Source organism: Vulpes vulpes, chromosome 11, assembly GCF_048418805.1.
Source record: "Vulpes vulpes isolate BD-2025 chromosome 11, VulVul3, whole genome shotgun sequence".
NCBI classification, from domain to species: domain Eukaryota; kingdom Metazoa; phylum Chordata; class Mammalia; order Carnivora; family Canidae; genus Vulpes; species Vulpes vulpes.
The window spans coordinates 80,214,264-80,228,196 of record NC_132790.1 but is presented as its reverse complement, the minus strand read 5'-3'; the positions used below and the strand labels follow the sequence as shown (position 1 = coordinate 80,228,196).

General features: G+C 40.0%; 1 protein-coding gene across 5 annotated transcripts in view; it reads left to right on the top strand.

The window, feature by feature from the left end:
• Positions 1 to 13,933, top strand: part of ACAD11 (acyl-CoA dehydrogenase family member 11) — a 106,248-nt gene that overhangs the window by 824 nt on the left and 91,491 nt on the right. Inside the window, exons 1-6 of one of the 5 annotated variants that reach the window (XM_026015442.2) lie at positions 50 to 233; positions 314 to 698; positions 5,872 to 5,971; positions 8,679 to 8,804; positions 9,393 to 9,554; positions 11,782 to 11,946. In XM_026015442.2, the coding sequence (XP_025871227.2) occupies positions 550 to 698; positions 5,872 to 5,971; positions 8,679 to 8,804; positions 9,393 to 9,554; positions 11,782 to 11,946 (702 nt within the window). In that variant the 5' untranslated portion in view covers positions 50 to 233; positions 314 to 549. Of the gene's footprint in view, positions 1 to 49; positions 1,015 to 5,871; positions 5,972 to 8,678; positions 8,805 to 9,392; positions 9,555 to 11,781; positions 11,947 to 13,933 lie in introns of those variants that run through there. The other 4 variants (XM_072726864.1, XM_026015443.2, XM_072726866.1 and 1 more) reach the window with 4 other exon arrangements.

The following is a 13,933-nucleotide window of genomic DNA, read 5'->3' as shown; positions in this document are numbered from 1 at the left end:
CCGACCCCCCCCCCCCCCACACACAAAACCCGCCCCTCTTAGCTTCCTTCTTTGCCGGGTCCTAAGAGACCAGGCCGCGGCAGAGCTGTGGGTCATTAGTGTCCAAAGCCCGCGGCCGGCGATATTGCCTTTCCAGCCCGGCGGCTAGGAGAAACACCAGGATCTCTTATTCCTGGGTTCAAGGTCTCGACGGACCCTTTTCTGCACCGGACCTGTAAGGTCTGAGGCTGCCGGTGCGTTACATTTGGGGGTTGAAGAGGCCTTTTCGTTCCTAATTTCCCGTAGCGAGTAACAGAGCTTTGCCTTCTTGAAGGTTGCGGCCTCCGACCGTGAGACTGAAATAAGAGTCTTTGCGAACCCGCGGAGGTCGTCGGGCTGATGGCGACTAGAACCTAACTGGCCGCACGCAGGCGCAGTGTGATTGGCTGGAGCAGAGCGGTGGCCGCCCCGACGCGTGCCGGCCTCGCCCCCTGGCTGTCGGGCCCGGCTCCCGGCCGCCGGAGCTCGGTGGATTCTGCGTCTGCGCCGCCCGCAGCAGCAGCCGCAGCCATGGCGGCAGAGGCCTCCCCAGAGCCCGACACCGCCGAGGTGTTGCCGCAGCACAAGTTCGACAGCGGGGCCTTAGAGGCCTACCTAAACCACCACTTGCCCGGCTTTGGGGCCGAGCCCGAGGCCAAGCTGACCATTGCCCAGTACAGGTATCGACGCCGGCTTCTCCTCCAGCAGAAACAGATCTGTGCATTGTGCTTTTCTCTCTCTGGCCCTGGGGTGGAGTCGTCATTTCCCCTATCCCAGCTGCTTTTCCTGCAGTGACTCACTGTGCAGGTGGGGGCTGCCGTCCGCGGGGTCCCCTTGCGTTTCCTTCAGGGCATTTCCAATTCGAGGACTGTAACGGAAGCACCACAGCATTCACGATTCCAGCTCTGAGAAGGAATCTTTGTAAAAGGATGCAATTATATACCTGGAGGGCTCACTGAGACCGTTATGGTTGGAAGCTCTGTGGAATATAAAGAGGTCTTGCAACTTTTTTTCTATAACCATTAGATCTTTTTTTTTTTTTTTTTTTTTTTTTTTTTCTGAGAAGCAGATGTAATTCCGTTAAAATTGGCCATATTCTTGGAGATTGAGATAATGGCACCAGCTGGGGGAATGAATTCTAATCCTAGACCTTCTGTTTAGTAAATCACTCCACCGCTTTGGGCTTTAGTTCTTTTGAAGTGATGGAATGGAACTGGCTGGCGATCCTGAAAGTGCTATTCCCCACCATGAATCTGGCTCTGATCGGTTTTATAATAGAAAACAAATTTTTTGAAATTAAAAAAAAAATAGTATTTTGATAAACACACAAAGCTATAGAAACTATCTTAGCTTTCAGGAAATTCTGTCACTTAATGACTAGGAATTTAAACGTTACATAAACTCTTGAGAACCAGTTTCCTGATCTGTAATAAGTATCCGTTCCTTTTGATAATTAACTGCTGTAATAATCGGTGAAATATTTTAAACTTTGTGTACAAGTTTCTAGACTAGAAACCTAAACTGGTTTTAATTCTGTACTACAAGACTCTCTGACCTATCTCGATTACGCCTATTTTTATTTTCACACTAATCAATAGTCAAGGAACACAAATGCCAGAGGCCTGTAATACTGTCAGGATGTTTCTTTCTCCAGCTACATTCAGCTCTGTGAGTGCAGGCAAAGAGGTGGATTTAACCCAGGATAGGGGAAGCCAAGCAAATATCATGGAGAGAGGGCAAGTGTATTAAAGATGGACTCAAGGGACTGACAATATAATTGACCATCAAAATTAAGCGAGTTCAGAAAGGATGTGGTGGGGGAAGGGGAAGCTGAAGGACGGTAAACAGTAGTATGATCAATGGACCGTTGATCCCAGGATTGAAGGATCTTTGGAATGAACGTACCAGCGGGAGTGACTGGAAAGATAGATTATGGTCAGATAGAAATGCTTACCAAGGAGGATTATGCAGTGTTTGAGTTCTTAATGTGTAAGATGTGTCCCCTAGAGTGGGTAAAGTAGTATAAATGAAAATATCGCTGAAGTAGAAGAATTCAAGGAACTGACAGGCCTGAGTGTTAGAAATGAACATCTGAGTGAAGTTTGAAATAATGATAGGAGTAGTGTAAATAAAAGCAATAGTAAGTCAATAGGCAATGAGGAGTAGTGTAAATAAGAGCAATAGTGAGTCAATAGGCAATGAGGGAGAGTGATTGCAACAGAGTAGATTGCAGCAAGAAAGGGTGGAGTGTGTTAATCTCATAATATGAAATTCAAAACTGGATGAAGTTTAGGCAGGAAGGAGGGCAACGAGTTTGCAAGTGGCAGTGAGTATCCGGAGAAACATAGACTCCATCTCCAGGCCCACAAGATGAGTGATATAGGGAGAAAATCGACCACTTTAGAGGTCTAAAAAGGAAACAAGGTCCTTGTTGAACATTCAGTTTTTAGTGAAAGCAAGGACATGATAGGTCCATTCAGAGAAGAGAGTGAGGCTGTATGTGATTACACTGAAAAGACAATTCCAGGGGGTACAAAGGAAAGATAATCTGCAGCTCTTTCTGCTAATGTTAAATTCTTCCTTTTTAGTAATCTGATTCTTCATCAGCCATTTGATGGTTCCACTGTACTTGTCAAGAATCTTCCGTTTGACTTCATCCTTGATTCTGCTTTGATGTGTCTCATCATCTGCGTGGCCTTACTGGTGAATACATAGCATCGGAGCATATTCTTAGGGGATCTTTTGCCCTTCTGCTTTTCATCTCCAGCTTTGTACTTTTAAGCCTCTTGGACCACCTACTCAATGTTTTCCATGCTCAAACACCATGACATTGGCCTTTTAATCTTCTCTTTTCTTGATCTCTTATCTAGGGCAAATATATTTAAGATGTTGTTATCAATAAACTGGTTGTTATTTTTAATCATTGCTCACTCAGTTTCACAGAGTAGATAGTGAAGGTCTAAGTCCACTTTGAACGAACTTGTGGTATTGCGCTTAACCAGAATAATCATGACTATTGGGATATGATTATTGATTGTTATTTTTCATCAATGCTCACTCAGATTCATAGAGTAGATAGTGAAGGTCTAAGTCCACTTGGAATGAACTGTGGTATTGCGCTTAACCAGGATAGTCATGACTATGAAATCACCAGTGATTTCAATACCAAAGTAGTAGTTTCAGTATTACTAGGAAAAGGGATGATATCAAAGAGCAATGAATCCTGAGTATTTTCAGGTTTATCTCCAGATAAGGGACAAGATGACTGCTTCCATAGCTGCAAACATAAGTAACACCCTTATCAGGATTGATGCTTTTTTCAAATTTCTTGCCTTTGGGGGAAAAAAAAATCCTGTGGGAATTTCTAAGTTTCTGAAGCTTGGAGATGCAGCTAAAACCACCCACTAGATGACCTCACAGGCCTGAGACTTCTCTAGCAAGAAGTGAAGGAAGGGTTAAAAAACCTTTTCTTCTCAATGGACAAGCTAAGTTAACTTTCTAGCTCTGTTACTCTGGTAACTTGGTAAAGGTGGTATGTCAGCTATGTGTCTAGGCAACATTACTTCTGGTAGAGATAATATCTAATTGATAAACTGTATCTGAACTGGAAGGCCTGGAAATGAACTCTTAAGTTCAAAGTATCCCAAAGTGGGATACTTTGGGCTTCCCTGAGTGTAGCAAGTTCTTGCAACTGCTCATGTTCCTTGTTAGGCTGCTGGGAGCCATGTCCAGAGGATTGTTCCTGGAGGAAGTAGCTCCTGTGGAACACGAGGCTTCTAAGCCAGGTTGGCACCCATCCTCACCTGTGTGGACTCATTTCTTAGAACCTGAGCTATCACCTAAGGGGCACAGGGGTCACAGAGTCGATCCTAGCATACTGCATGGACTACTGAGATGCTTCTACTCTAGATGCTCATCTGATGCTGCCCTGCTGGAATACTGTATTTCTTGACTTCATATGCTTCCAAGTGAACCAATGCAGAGGGTAGCCTGTTAGGGTTTTGTGAGATTGATTGTCTAATCAAAGCCTTCTCCAGCCAAGTGAGTTTCCCTAACTACATACTTAAAATGCAAAGAATTCCATCTTTGTTAATTAAGGTTTGATAAATCAAAAGTGCTACCTCTTTGGTTATAGTTCACATTTCTTTCAGCACCAAATGTCTTGTCCAAGCCCTAAGCAATACTTATGGCTCTTTGCTTATTGATGATTCTTACAGTATTGATATCATCAGTGGTTTCTAGACTATATGGTGTCCTGATGGTGAGAGTGCTTAAAGTTAGCCATTACTGTGTTCACTGTGTTGGTGATGATCTTCCCAAGGTAGACTTCTGCATTTTCACAGGGTCTTTGTTAGAACTATGGTAGATATTTATACAGGGGAGAAGCTTTTAGTTTGGTGAGATTTTTTTTTAAACAGAAATACATGTTTTTTTAATTTATTTTTCTTAATTTAAGAGACAGAGCATAAGCACAAGCAGGGGGAGGCACAGGGAGAAGCAGACTCCCCCCTGAGTAGGGGGCCCAATGCGGGCCTCAATACTAGGACCCTGAGATCATGACCTGAGCCGAAAGCAGACATTTAACCAACTGAGCCGCTCAGACTCAGTTGAAGTATAGTGCCACTGGGATTGTTTTTGAGATAAAATTTATCATAAAATTTAAAATTTGAGCTATTTTAAAGTGTACAGTTTGGTGAATTTTAGTATATTCACAGTTTTGTGTCACCAATACTATTATCTAATTCCAGAACATTTCTATCACCCCCAAAAAATCCTCCCCTCCCAATTCTCCCCTCCTCTCATCTCTTAGCAGCCACTAATCCACTTTCTGTTGCTATGGATTTACAGATTTTGAACATTTCATAAAAGTGGAATCATATGGAATATGTGCCTTTTGTGACTGGCTTTTTTCACTTAGCACCAGGTTTTCAAAGTCCATGTTGCAGCACATATCAGGGATTGATTCTTTTCATTATTAAGTCCTCTTTTTCATACTGTTGGAGTCTTCAAAAGCTAGGTAATTCTAAGCTGCCCATATTGTAAATGAAGGTGTTAATTTAATGGTTTTGATATCTGGAGTGTATTTTTAGTTCATGTGAGAATTTCTGCTCACCCAGCAGGGAAATCCAGTGCCCTGGTATCTGAGTTACCTGGAGCCTTTCTGTACTTTCCTGGCCCAAGTATCTACCCTGGGACCTTGCTTACCACAGTTGCCATTGTGGAGAGCTGGGATACCCATCTTCTTGGGTACTAGCCTTGGTGAAGCATGTGGGGGTTGTATCTCTAACGGTAGATGAGGGGACCCTAACCTAGCTATTAATTAACTCTTTAATTTTCTGACTAATATATACAATCTCTCCTCCCAGCCTTTGTTTATTTAGATCTAGGCATTGTTCTAGGGATACTTCTGATAAAACTCATGATTTGGGATGCCTGGGTGGCTCAGCGGTTGAGCGTCTGCCTTTTTGGCTCAGGTCGTAATCCTGGGACTCTGGGATTGAGTCGCACATCAGGCTTCCTGCATGAAGCCTGCTTCTTCCTCTGCCTGTGTCTCTCTCTCTCTCTCTTTCATGAATAAATAAATAAAATCTTTTAAAAAAATAAATAAAACTCATGATTTGCAGGGAGTGAGGTCTTCTCTTCTACCTGTGTTATAGGTTCTCCACCTACCCCTGTTACCATCTGCTTTATGTCATCCAAAAACTAGTATTTTGAGCTGCTGGTAGCACCCCTCTTGGTTTTCTAGCAATGAAATAGGTTTGTTTTTATTTTGTGTTTCTTTTGACATTTTGGTAAGATTTGGGAAAGAAGGGAAATATCTTTGTAGTTGACCTTTCCTCTACTCTTACCTAGATCAGGACAGTCCAATCCAACCTTTTATCTCCAGAAAGGCTCTCAAGCCTATGTACTCAGAAAAAAACCACCTGGTTCACTACTTCCTAAAGCACATAAGGTATGGTATACAAATGCAATAATTCTTTGTTGACAAATACTTTTTATATGCAGAAAAATCATTTAAATTGGTTTTAAAAGTCCTCTCATTATTTTGTTTGTTTGTTTGTTTGTTTTTTTTATTTATTTATGATAGTCATAGAGAGAGAGAGAGAGGCAGAGACACAGGCGGAGGGAGAAGCAGGCTCCATGCACCGGGAGCCTGATGTGGGATTCGATCCCGGGTCTCCAGGATCGCGCCCTGGGCCAAAGGCAGGCGCCAAACCGCTGCGCCACCCAGGGATCCAAGTCCTCTCATTATTAAACAATAATACATTTTATTTCTTAGATAAAAATTTCACTTGAATTGTATCCCATTTTTAAAAAGGACTTGAGGTTGAAATCTGAGGCTGTCTTTAGGTTATTAATCTTGTGCAATACCCAGTCCTCTTATGGATTTGATTCCTTCCTTACAATTGGCTAAAAATGCAATCCAGTGAATATTTTCAGTGCTGCTCATTTATAGATGTTTGTCTTTGGTTATATATTTTTTAATTATGTTTTTAAAATTATCTTACAATAATATCTACTCACTGAAGGATCTTAATATATTTGCTCTTACAATCCATTGATCTTCTAATAAAAAATACTTGAATAATCATTTTAAAGTATTCTCTGAACATTAGGCTTAGTGAGAATTTAAAAAGATTTGTTAAAAATTGAGTCTATTTTCAGGAAATAGCTATTATCTGTAGAATTTTAGAGAAGAAAACAAGAGAAAACAAATCAAAGTCCTGGAAACATTGAAAGCACTGCATATTTAGGGTATTATCATAAACATGTTTAATAGGCATTTCCCAGGCCAAGCTGACTGGGTTAGGGCCATTGAAGGATGGGTTTAAGATTACACTAATGGAAAAATGCAGACTCTGGCTTTCTTGTTTCCATATCCAAAAAACTTGAGGATGCTAAAGATCAAAAAGTTGGGTAACTTCAAGTCTCAACATGGTAAGGCTAAAGAAGAATCCCCCCGTGCCCAGAAGTTTATGCCCAATAAACGGCTCTCTTTCTCTCTCTTCCTGATAACATCTTATCAAAAGACTGAAAATAACATAATGATCTCAGCCCAAGTATCTGGCTTAGTTGGTTTCAACTCCCTTCCTTGTTTCTAAGTCTACACTGAAAAAAACAAACAAACAAAAAAACACAGTGTTCTCACACTGCTGTCCACTTTATGACTCCCTGACCCATTTGTCCTTACCATCACCCACCTCACCCCCAGCACCAGGGGATTACAAACACTTCTTTCACAATCTTTGGTTCCACTGACTTCTCTCACCTGGGTCCTGGTTATAGTCCTATCTCTGCCTTAGTTAATCTTTGTTAACTGCTGTTGTCCAAGAGAGCTGCATGATTTCTCCTCCTTAGAAATGATCAGTCACTGTGGGCGCCTGGGTGGTGCACAGTTGGTGAAACATCACACTGTTGGTTTTGGCTTAAGCTGTGAGATGGAGCCTGGAGCCGAGTCCCACGTCGGGTTCTATGCTCTAAGCTCAGCGAGGAGTCTGCTTAAGAATCTGCCTCTCAAACAAACAAACAAACAAATAAATAAATAAATGAAGAAGAAGAATCTGCCTCTCCCCACCCCCATCTAAAATAAATCTTAAAAAAGAAGAAAGTGATCAGTCACCACTGAGTCTGGGGCAGATGAGTTAGCATTATAGCTCTGCTATAAGCTGTGTCCTCAGGTCCTGAGTGATAGGCCCATGTATCTGTCCTGGTTGAGGAGGCCCTTCTATCTTATTTGGGTTCCTGCTTCAGTACTTGCTTGCATCTTATTGCCTCCATTCCCTGTGGTTATCTTGAGCTCCATGGTAGCCTTGAGTACCTAGAACGATTCCCCTACCCCTGCTTTAGAAAGAAGTACCTCTTTTGATCTCCAGAAGGAGCTAGTACTTTTTCCCTTGTACTAGCACTCTCTGTCCTCCCTCAGCACCCTATAGCTGAAGACTTGCCTGAGCCCCCTTGGGAGTCATGAGAAAGAAAGAGTGAGCAAGCGTAAGCCAGTAAGCAAGCAGGGAACTGTTGAGAACAAATATGTTTTTATGATAATCTGTGAAATATTGTTGTCAGGAACTGTTGCCTTCATAGTCACAGAGCCAATATTAAGCCCCATACATGTGCCTATCCTTTAGCCTAATTAAATGATTATGGTCTTTTTTAGTGCTAGCCTACTTTATAACTGTAATAATTGCACTAAGACTACTTTTAAGGAAAATATTATCCTCTAGGTCATTTGTTGATACTGTTTCAAAATTGATTTCTAGCCTTTTTTTTAAAAAAAAGATTTTATTTATTTATTTATGAGAGACACAGAGAGAGAGAGAGAGAGGCAGAGACACAGACAGAAGGAGAAGCAGGCTCCATGCAGAAGCCCAACATGGGACTCGATCCCGGGACTCCAGGATCACGCTCTGGGCCAAAGGCAGACACTAAGCCGCTGAGCCACCCAGGGATTCCCTGATTTCTAGCCTTAATCTAAGCTCACTATAGTTATTAATTGTCTGTGTTTCTGGGGTGCCTGGCTGGCTCTGTTGGCAGAGCACATAACTCTTCTTGGGGTCATGAGTTTGAGCCATGTAGGATGTAGAGATTACTAAAAAATAATAATTAAAAAAAAACTTTAAAGTTTCTGTTTCTGATTTTTAATAATTCATTGTCCTATTTAGATTGATAGAGAATTTAAAGTCCAGAAGGCTTTGTTTTCAGTTGGATTCCCCGTTCCCAAACCTTTATTGTACTGCAGTGATCCTTCTGTCATTGGAACAGAATTTTACATGATGGAACATGTGCAGGTAAATTCACAATCTTATTTTATTGTTACTTCTATTTTTAATTATGAATTTAGATGCTAATAAATTATAGGTTGTTAATTAACATTTTAGGTAATTAGTTTGTGTTGCAAGAGCTTAAACTTTTGTTTTAATAAGTACAGGGAATGTGAGAGAGGTGAAATAGACTAGGAACAAATTCAGTTGAGGGTGTTTAACTTATTCTCAAATTTTCCTCTAGGTGGCAATAAAGAGCTATATGTAATGGCAATAACCAAATGCTCCAGATGGAAGGGGGAAAACTACTTCCAAATCAATCCATTAAGAACAGTAATTTCAAAGTGTTTAAAAAATTTTTTTTGCGAGTGTAACTTGAGAGTAGTTTTTTCCTTTAAGTTCAACTTGGAATGTCCTTTAGCATACATACTCTATTAAACATGTTTCCCAAATGAATGTTTTTCTAGCATATTCTACAAAGAATGGTTTTTGGTCTCAAACTGTTATCCTGATTTTTTTTTTTCTTGTAGGCAAGGGGGATTATGGCACAGCAAATAATTTGTGTGAAAACATTTTTTTTTTGTTTTAAATTATTTGTTGTAATTGTTTCCATAGGGTCGAATCTTTCGTGATTTCACAATTCCTGGTGTTAGCCCAGCAGAACGGTCAGCCATATATGTGGCCATGATAGAAACCTTGGCTCGGTTACATTCCTTGAATGTACAGTCATTGCAGCTGGAAGGATATGGTAGAGGTGCTGGCTACTGCAAAAGACAGGTAATACATCCACATAAAGAGCTCCTTTTCTCAAGTTCTTAGAAATAATATACTTTATTAGTCAAAATAAAGACCTATTTTATGCTTTCTTGAAACTTGAACATAACTTTATTTTTTTTTAAGATTTTTTTTTTAATTTATTCATGAGAGACACAGAGCGAGAGAGAGAGAGAGAGGCAGAGACACAGGCAGAGGGAGAAGCAGGCTCCATGCAGGGAGCCTGACGTGGGACTCAATCCCGGGACTCAAGGATCATGCCCTGGGCAGAAGGCAGCCCTAAACCGCTTAGCCACCAGGGCTACCCTGAACATAACTTTTAATATCAGCCTTATATTGGCTTGTTGTTAGCATGAAATAATTTTATATTTTTAGATCAGGTTTTTTCAGCCTAAGCTTCTGTAACAAGATGTACATGAATGCAAATTTATTTTTTTTAATATTTCATTTATTTATTTGGCACAGAGAGAGAGCTAGGGATAGCACAAACAAGGGGAGGCAGTAGGCAGAAGGAGATGGAGAGGGAGAAGCAGGCTCCTTGCTGAGCAGGGAGCCCAATACCAGATTCCATTCCAGGACTCTGGGATCATGACCAGAGCATCTGACCAAAGGCAGATGTTTAACTGACTGAGCCACCTAGGTGCCCCATGAATCCAATTTAAAGCTTTTCAGCCTCTTCACTTAATTTATCAATATATTTTCTGTACAGTTTCCCCTTTTAAGTTAACATATCTCTTAAGCACAGCTGTGTGTTTAACACTTGCTGAGTACTATGTTAAATATCAAGAAAATAGAAATAAATTCTTCCCCTAAAGGAATTTATGGTCATTTTTTGAGAGACCTGTACGTGAAGCTCATTTACATGAAACTTGAAAATATAATAAAAGAGTATATAATTTAGTAGTAAATTGTTTGTTACTCATCAGGAGAGCTGTTCTATTCAGAGGATAGGTATCACTGTACCTTTGCTCAGGTGGGGAAAGCTTTGTGGGAGAGATGTCTTGCGTTGTGTATTTATGAAAACCGCTGTATTTATGAAAAGAGAAAATCTAGAGTGTTAGAGAAGACTTGGTGAACATTTCATACCAAAGGGACAGCTAGTCCCATCTATGGGACTATTTCCCTTTGTATGTGTGTCTGTTTGAGGGGGCTTATGGAAGAGAGAAGGGAACTAAGATTTAGAAAGTACTCACTGTATGTCAGGTCCCATGGAAGGTGAATTGCTAACCTACTCTTTTTAAATCTTTGTAACAACCATAAGACATAGGTCTTATTACCCCCATTTTATAGGTGAGGAATCAGACCAATGGGTATCAGCACATGAATAAGTGGCTTAGACATAATTTATACCCCGGTCCGTATGATTCCAAAGATGTAGGTCTTTACCCCCAAATTGAGCAGAGATACCATGGGGAGTACAGAGAAAACTATAAGCTGACAAGTAATATGGTCTCAATTGATGAAGGACTGACTGAGAATAGTTTGATTTGTTTGCATTTAATCCTAAGAAAAATAAAAAGTTCTTGCATTCCTTATACCTGAAAATATATTTAGAAGGTTCTGGGGGGGGCAGCCCTGGTGGTTCAGTGGTTTAGCGCCGCCTTCCACCCAGGGCATGATCCTGGATACCTGAGATCGAGTCCCACATTGGGCTCTCTGCATGGAGCCTGCTTCTCCCTCTGCCTGTCTCTGCCTCTCTCTCTCTGTGTCTCTTATGAATAAATAAATAAATAAATAAATAAATAAATAAATAAATAAATAAATAAATAAATAAAATCTTAAAAAAAAAAAAAGATTCTGTGGGTAATAGGAAAGGGTATTAAAATGGAAAATAAAAATCTAGTCCCCATATTTCCTTTTTCAGGGATTACTTGTTGCTTATGACCCTTCCAGAAATCTCAGAAGTCCCCTATGCCTATTTATTTGTGTATATATGTGTATATGTTTGCATACATTATTTTTTCTTCCACAAAACAGTTGCAGAATAAAGACTAGAACCCATATGTCTTGATTCCTATGCCAGTATTTTTTTTCCTGATAAAAATCTAGGTTAGTAAAATGGAACTAGATGAAAGAGATTTAAATGTTTTAGGCTTATGTGAATATTACTTTAGGCATTTGTCTTCAGCATTTAGGAATAAGACCAAATTTGATATAATCAAGTTTTGTTTTAGAATTGCTTGATCTTCTACTTTCAGCTCTATAATTTTTCTTATTTCTATATCTTTAGGTATTAACCTGGACAGAGCAATATCAAGCTGCAGCTCATCAGGACATCCCTGCCATGAACCAGCTATCTGACTGGCTAATGAAAAACTTGCCAGATAATGACAATGAAGAAAACTTGGTTCATGGAGATTACAAACTAGATAACATTGTTTTCCACCCTACAGAGGTACTGTAAGCCATGTTTATAATTAAGTAGGTCTTAGCACTTCTGATTTGGGACATAAGTACTAGGTAGATGTTCCTCTCAAGGCTCTGAAGGAGCCCAACCCAACCTTACTCTTCCCCTACCTTTTGGATTGTGTTCACCATTCAAAACTTTTAGGAATGAGTTCTGCAGATTTTCTGTCAAAGATAGCTGCCTACCTTTAAGGCCAAGTCTACCCTCAGGATACCTGATTACTACTTAAACAGGATTTGGGAATTTACTTGCATGTCACTTTTCTTCAGAGATGTTTTTTATCTACAAAAAATATTTAGCTTATTCATATTCTTGTTCTTTTGGTTCATTTTCACTTCCTTTTCTTATCCCGTGAAGAATTTTTAATTTAAGTAATTATAAACTTAGGACAGAATTCCAAAAACCTTTTTTGAGGTTTTGAAAGAATTCTGTGAGATTAATGTGACCTTGCTGTGTAAATATACACAGTATAATCTTTATTTATTAATTTTTTATAAGATTTTATTTATTCATGAGAGACACAGAGAGGCAGAAACAGAGGCAGGGGGAGAAGCAGGCTCCCCGCAGAGTGCCCAATGCAGGACTCGATCCCAGGACCCCAGGATCACGACCTGAGCCAAAGGCAGACACTGAGCCACCCAAGCACTCCCACAGTATAATCTTTATAAAGGCTACAGAAAATTCAAAACTATAACTCTCCTCCATGAAGCATAGACAGTGAGGCCTAGGATTGGAAGAGTATGGTGGGAAAGAGGAAACCACTTAGTTTTCCTCATTACCTGTATGCCATGGGACAAGACACTTGGCCATTAGTATTTTGACATTAATGTGAAAGGTTTATAGTTCCCTGAATAAAAGGTTTTTCTGAGTTCATTAATTTTCTCAGAATGCTAAGATGTTTTAGAGCAGGAAGAGCTGTTCGGAATTCATGTGCTAAGCTTCTAGGTTTCATGTTCTTTCCCTATAGGAAGAGGACAGGAAAAAAATAGCATTATAAATTACATTGCTGTCATAATTCAAAGTAGTATTATATGAAATCAGAGTTCAAATATAACATAAAATCGGGAGCACATTCACCAGCCAGACAGAAAACTTTTTTTTTTTTTAAATTTTTTTATTTATTTATGATAGTCACAGAGAGAGAGAGAGAGGCAGAGACACAGGCAGAGGGAGAAGCAGGCTCCATGCACCGGGAGCCCGACGCGGGACTCGATCCCGGGTCTACCAGGATCGCGCCCTGGGCCAAAGGCAGGCGCCAAACCGCTGCGCCACCCAGGGATCCCGGCAGAAAACTTTTTATAGGAAAGTCAGTTTGGATAGTAAAGTTATATGTATGTAATTATATATGTGTATGGGTAAACTTTTGTTAATGGCACTGATTAATTCTGAAATAACTTTGTTAAATATGGATTAGGAAGATTAAAGAATGCTAACTAATAAAAATTTTTAAAAGTTTATACCTTAAAACTTAGCAGGATCAGGCCTCTATTTGGTCTGTATCATTTGAGTCTTTAATATTTTAGGAGCCTATCTTTGAATAAGTCAGTCTTCTATGTGTTCTATGTACTTTTTTTTTTTTAAGATTTTATTTATTTATTCATGAAAGGCACAGATAGAAGCAGGGGCACAAGCAGAGGGAGAAGCAGGCTCCATGCAGGAAACCCAATGCAGGACTCAGTCCCGTATCGCAGAATCACGCCCTGAGCCAAAGGCAGATGCTCAACCACTGAGCCACCCAGTCATCCCTCTATGTACTTTTTTACTCAATGCTTAAGCAAGGAAGGGAAAATTCAGGCCTAGATCCCTTGAATTTTGTGTCATCAACCAAGATGTTTAAATTTAGGATTAGTCATAATATGTTGAAAGTAATGGCAAAACACTAAGTACCATATTTTACTCCCTTTTCATTTTTAATCTCATATTAGAAAACCATTTCTTACAGGATTAAAGTTGTCGAACAGATGTTATCTTCCTT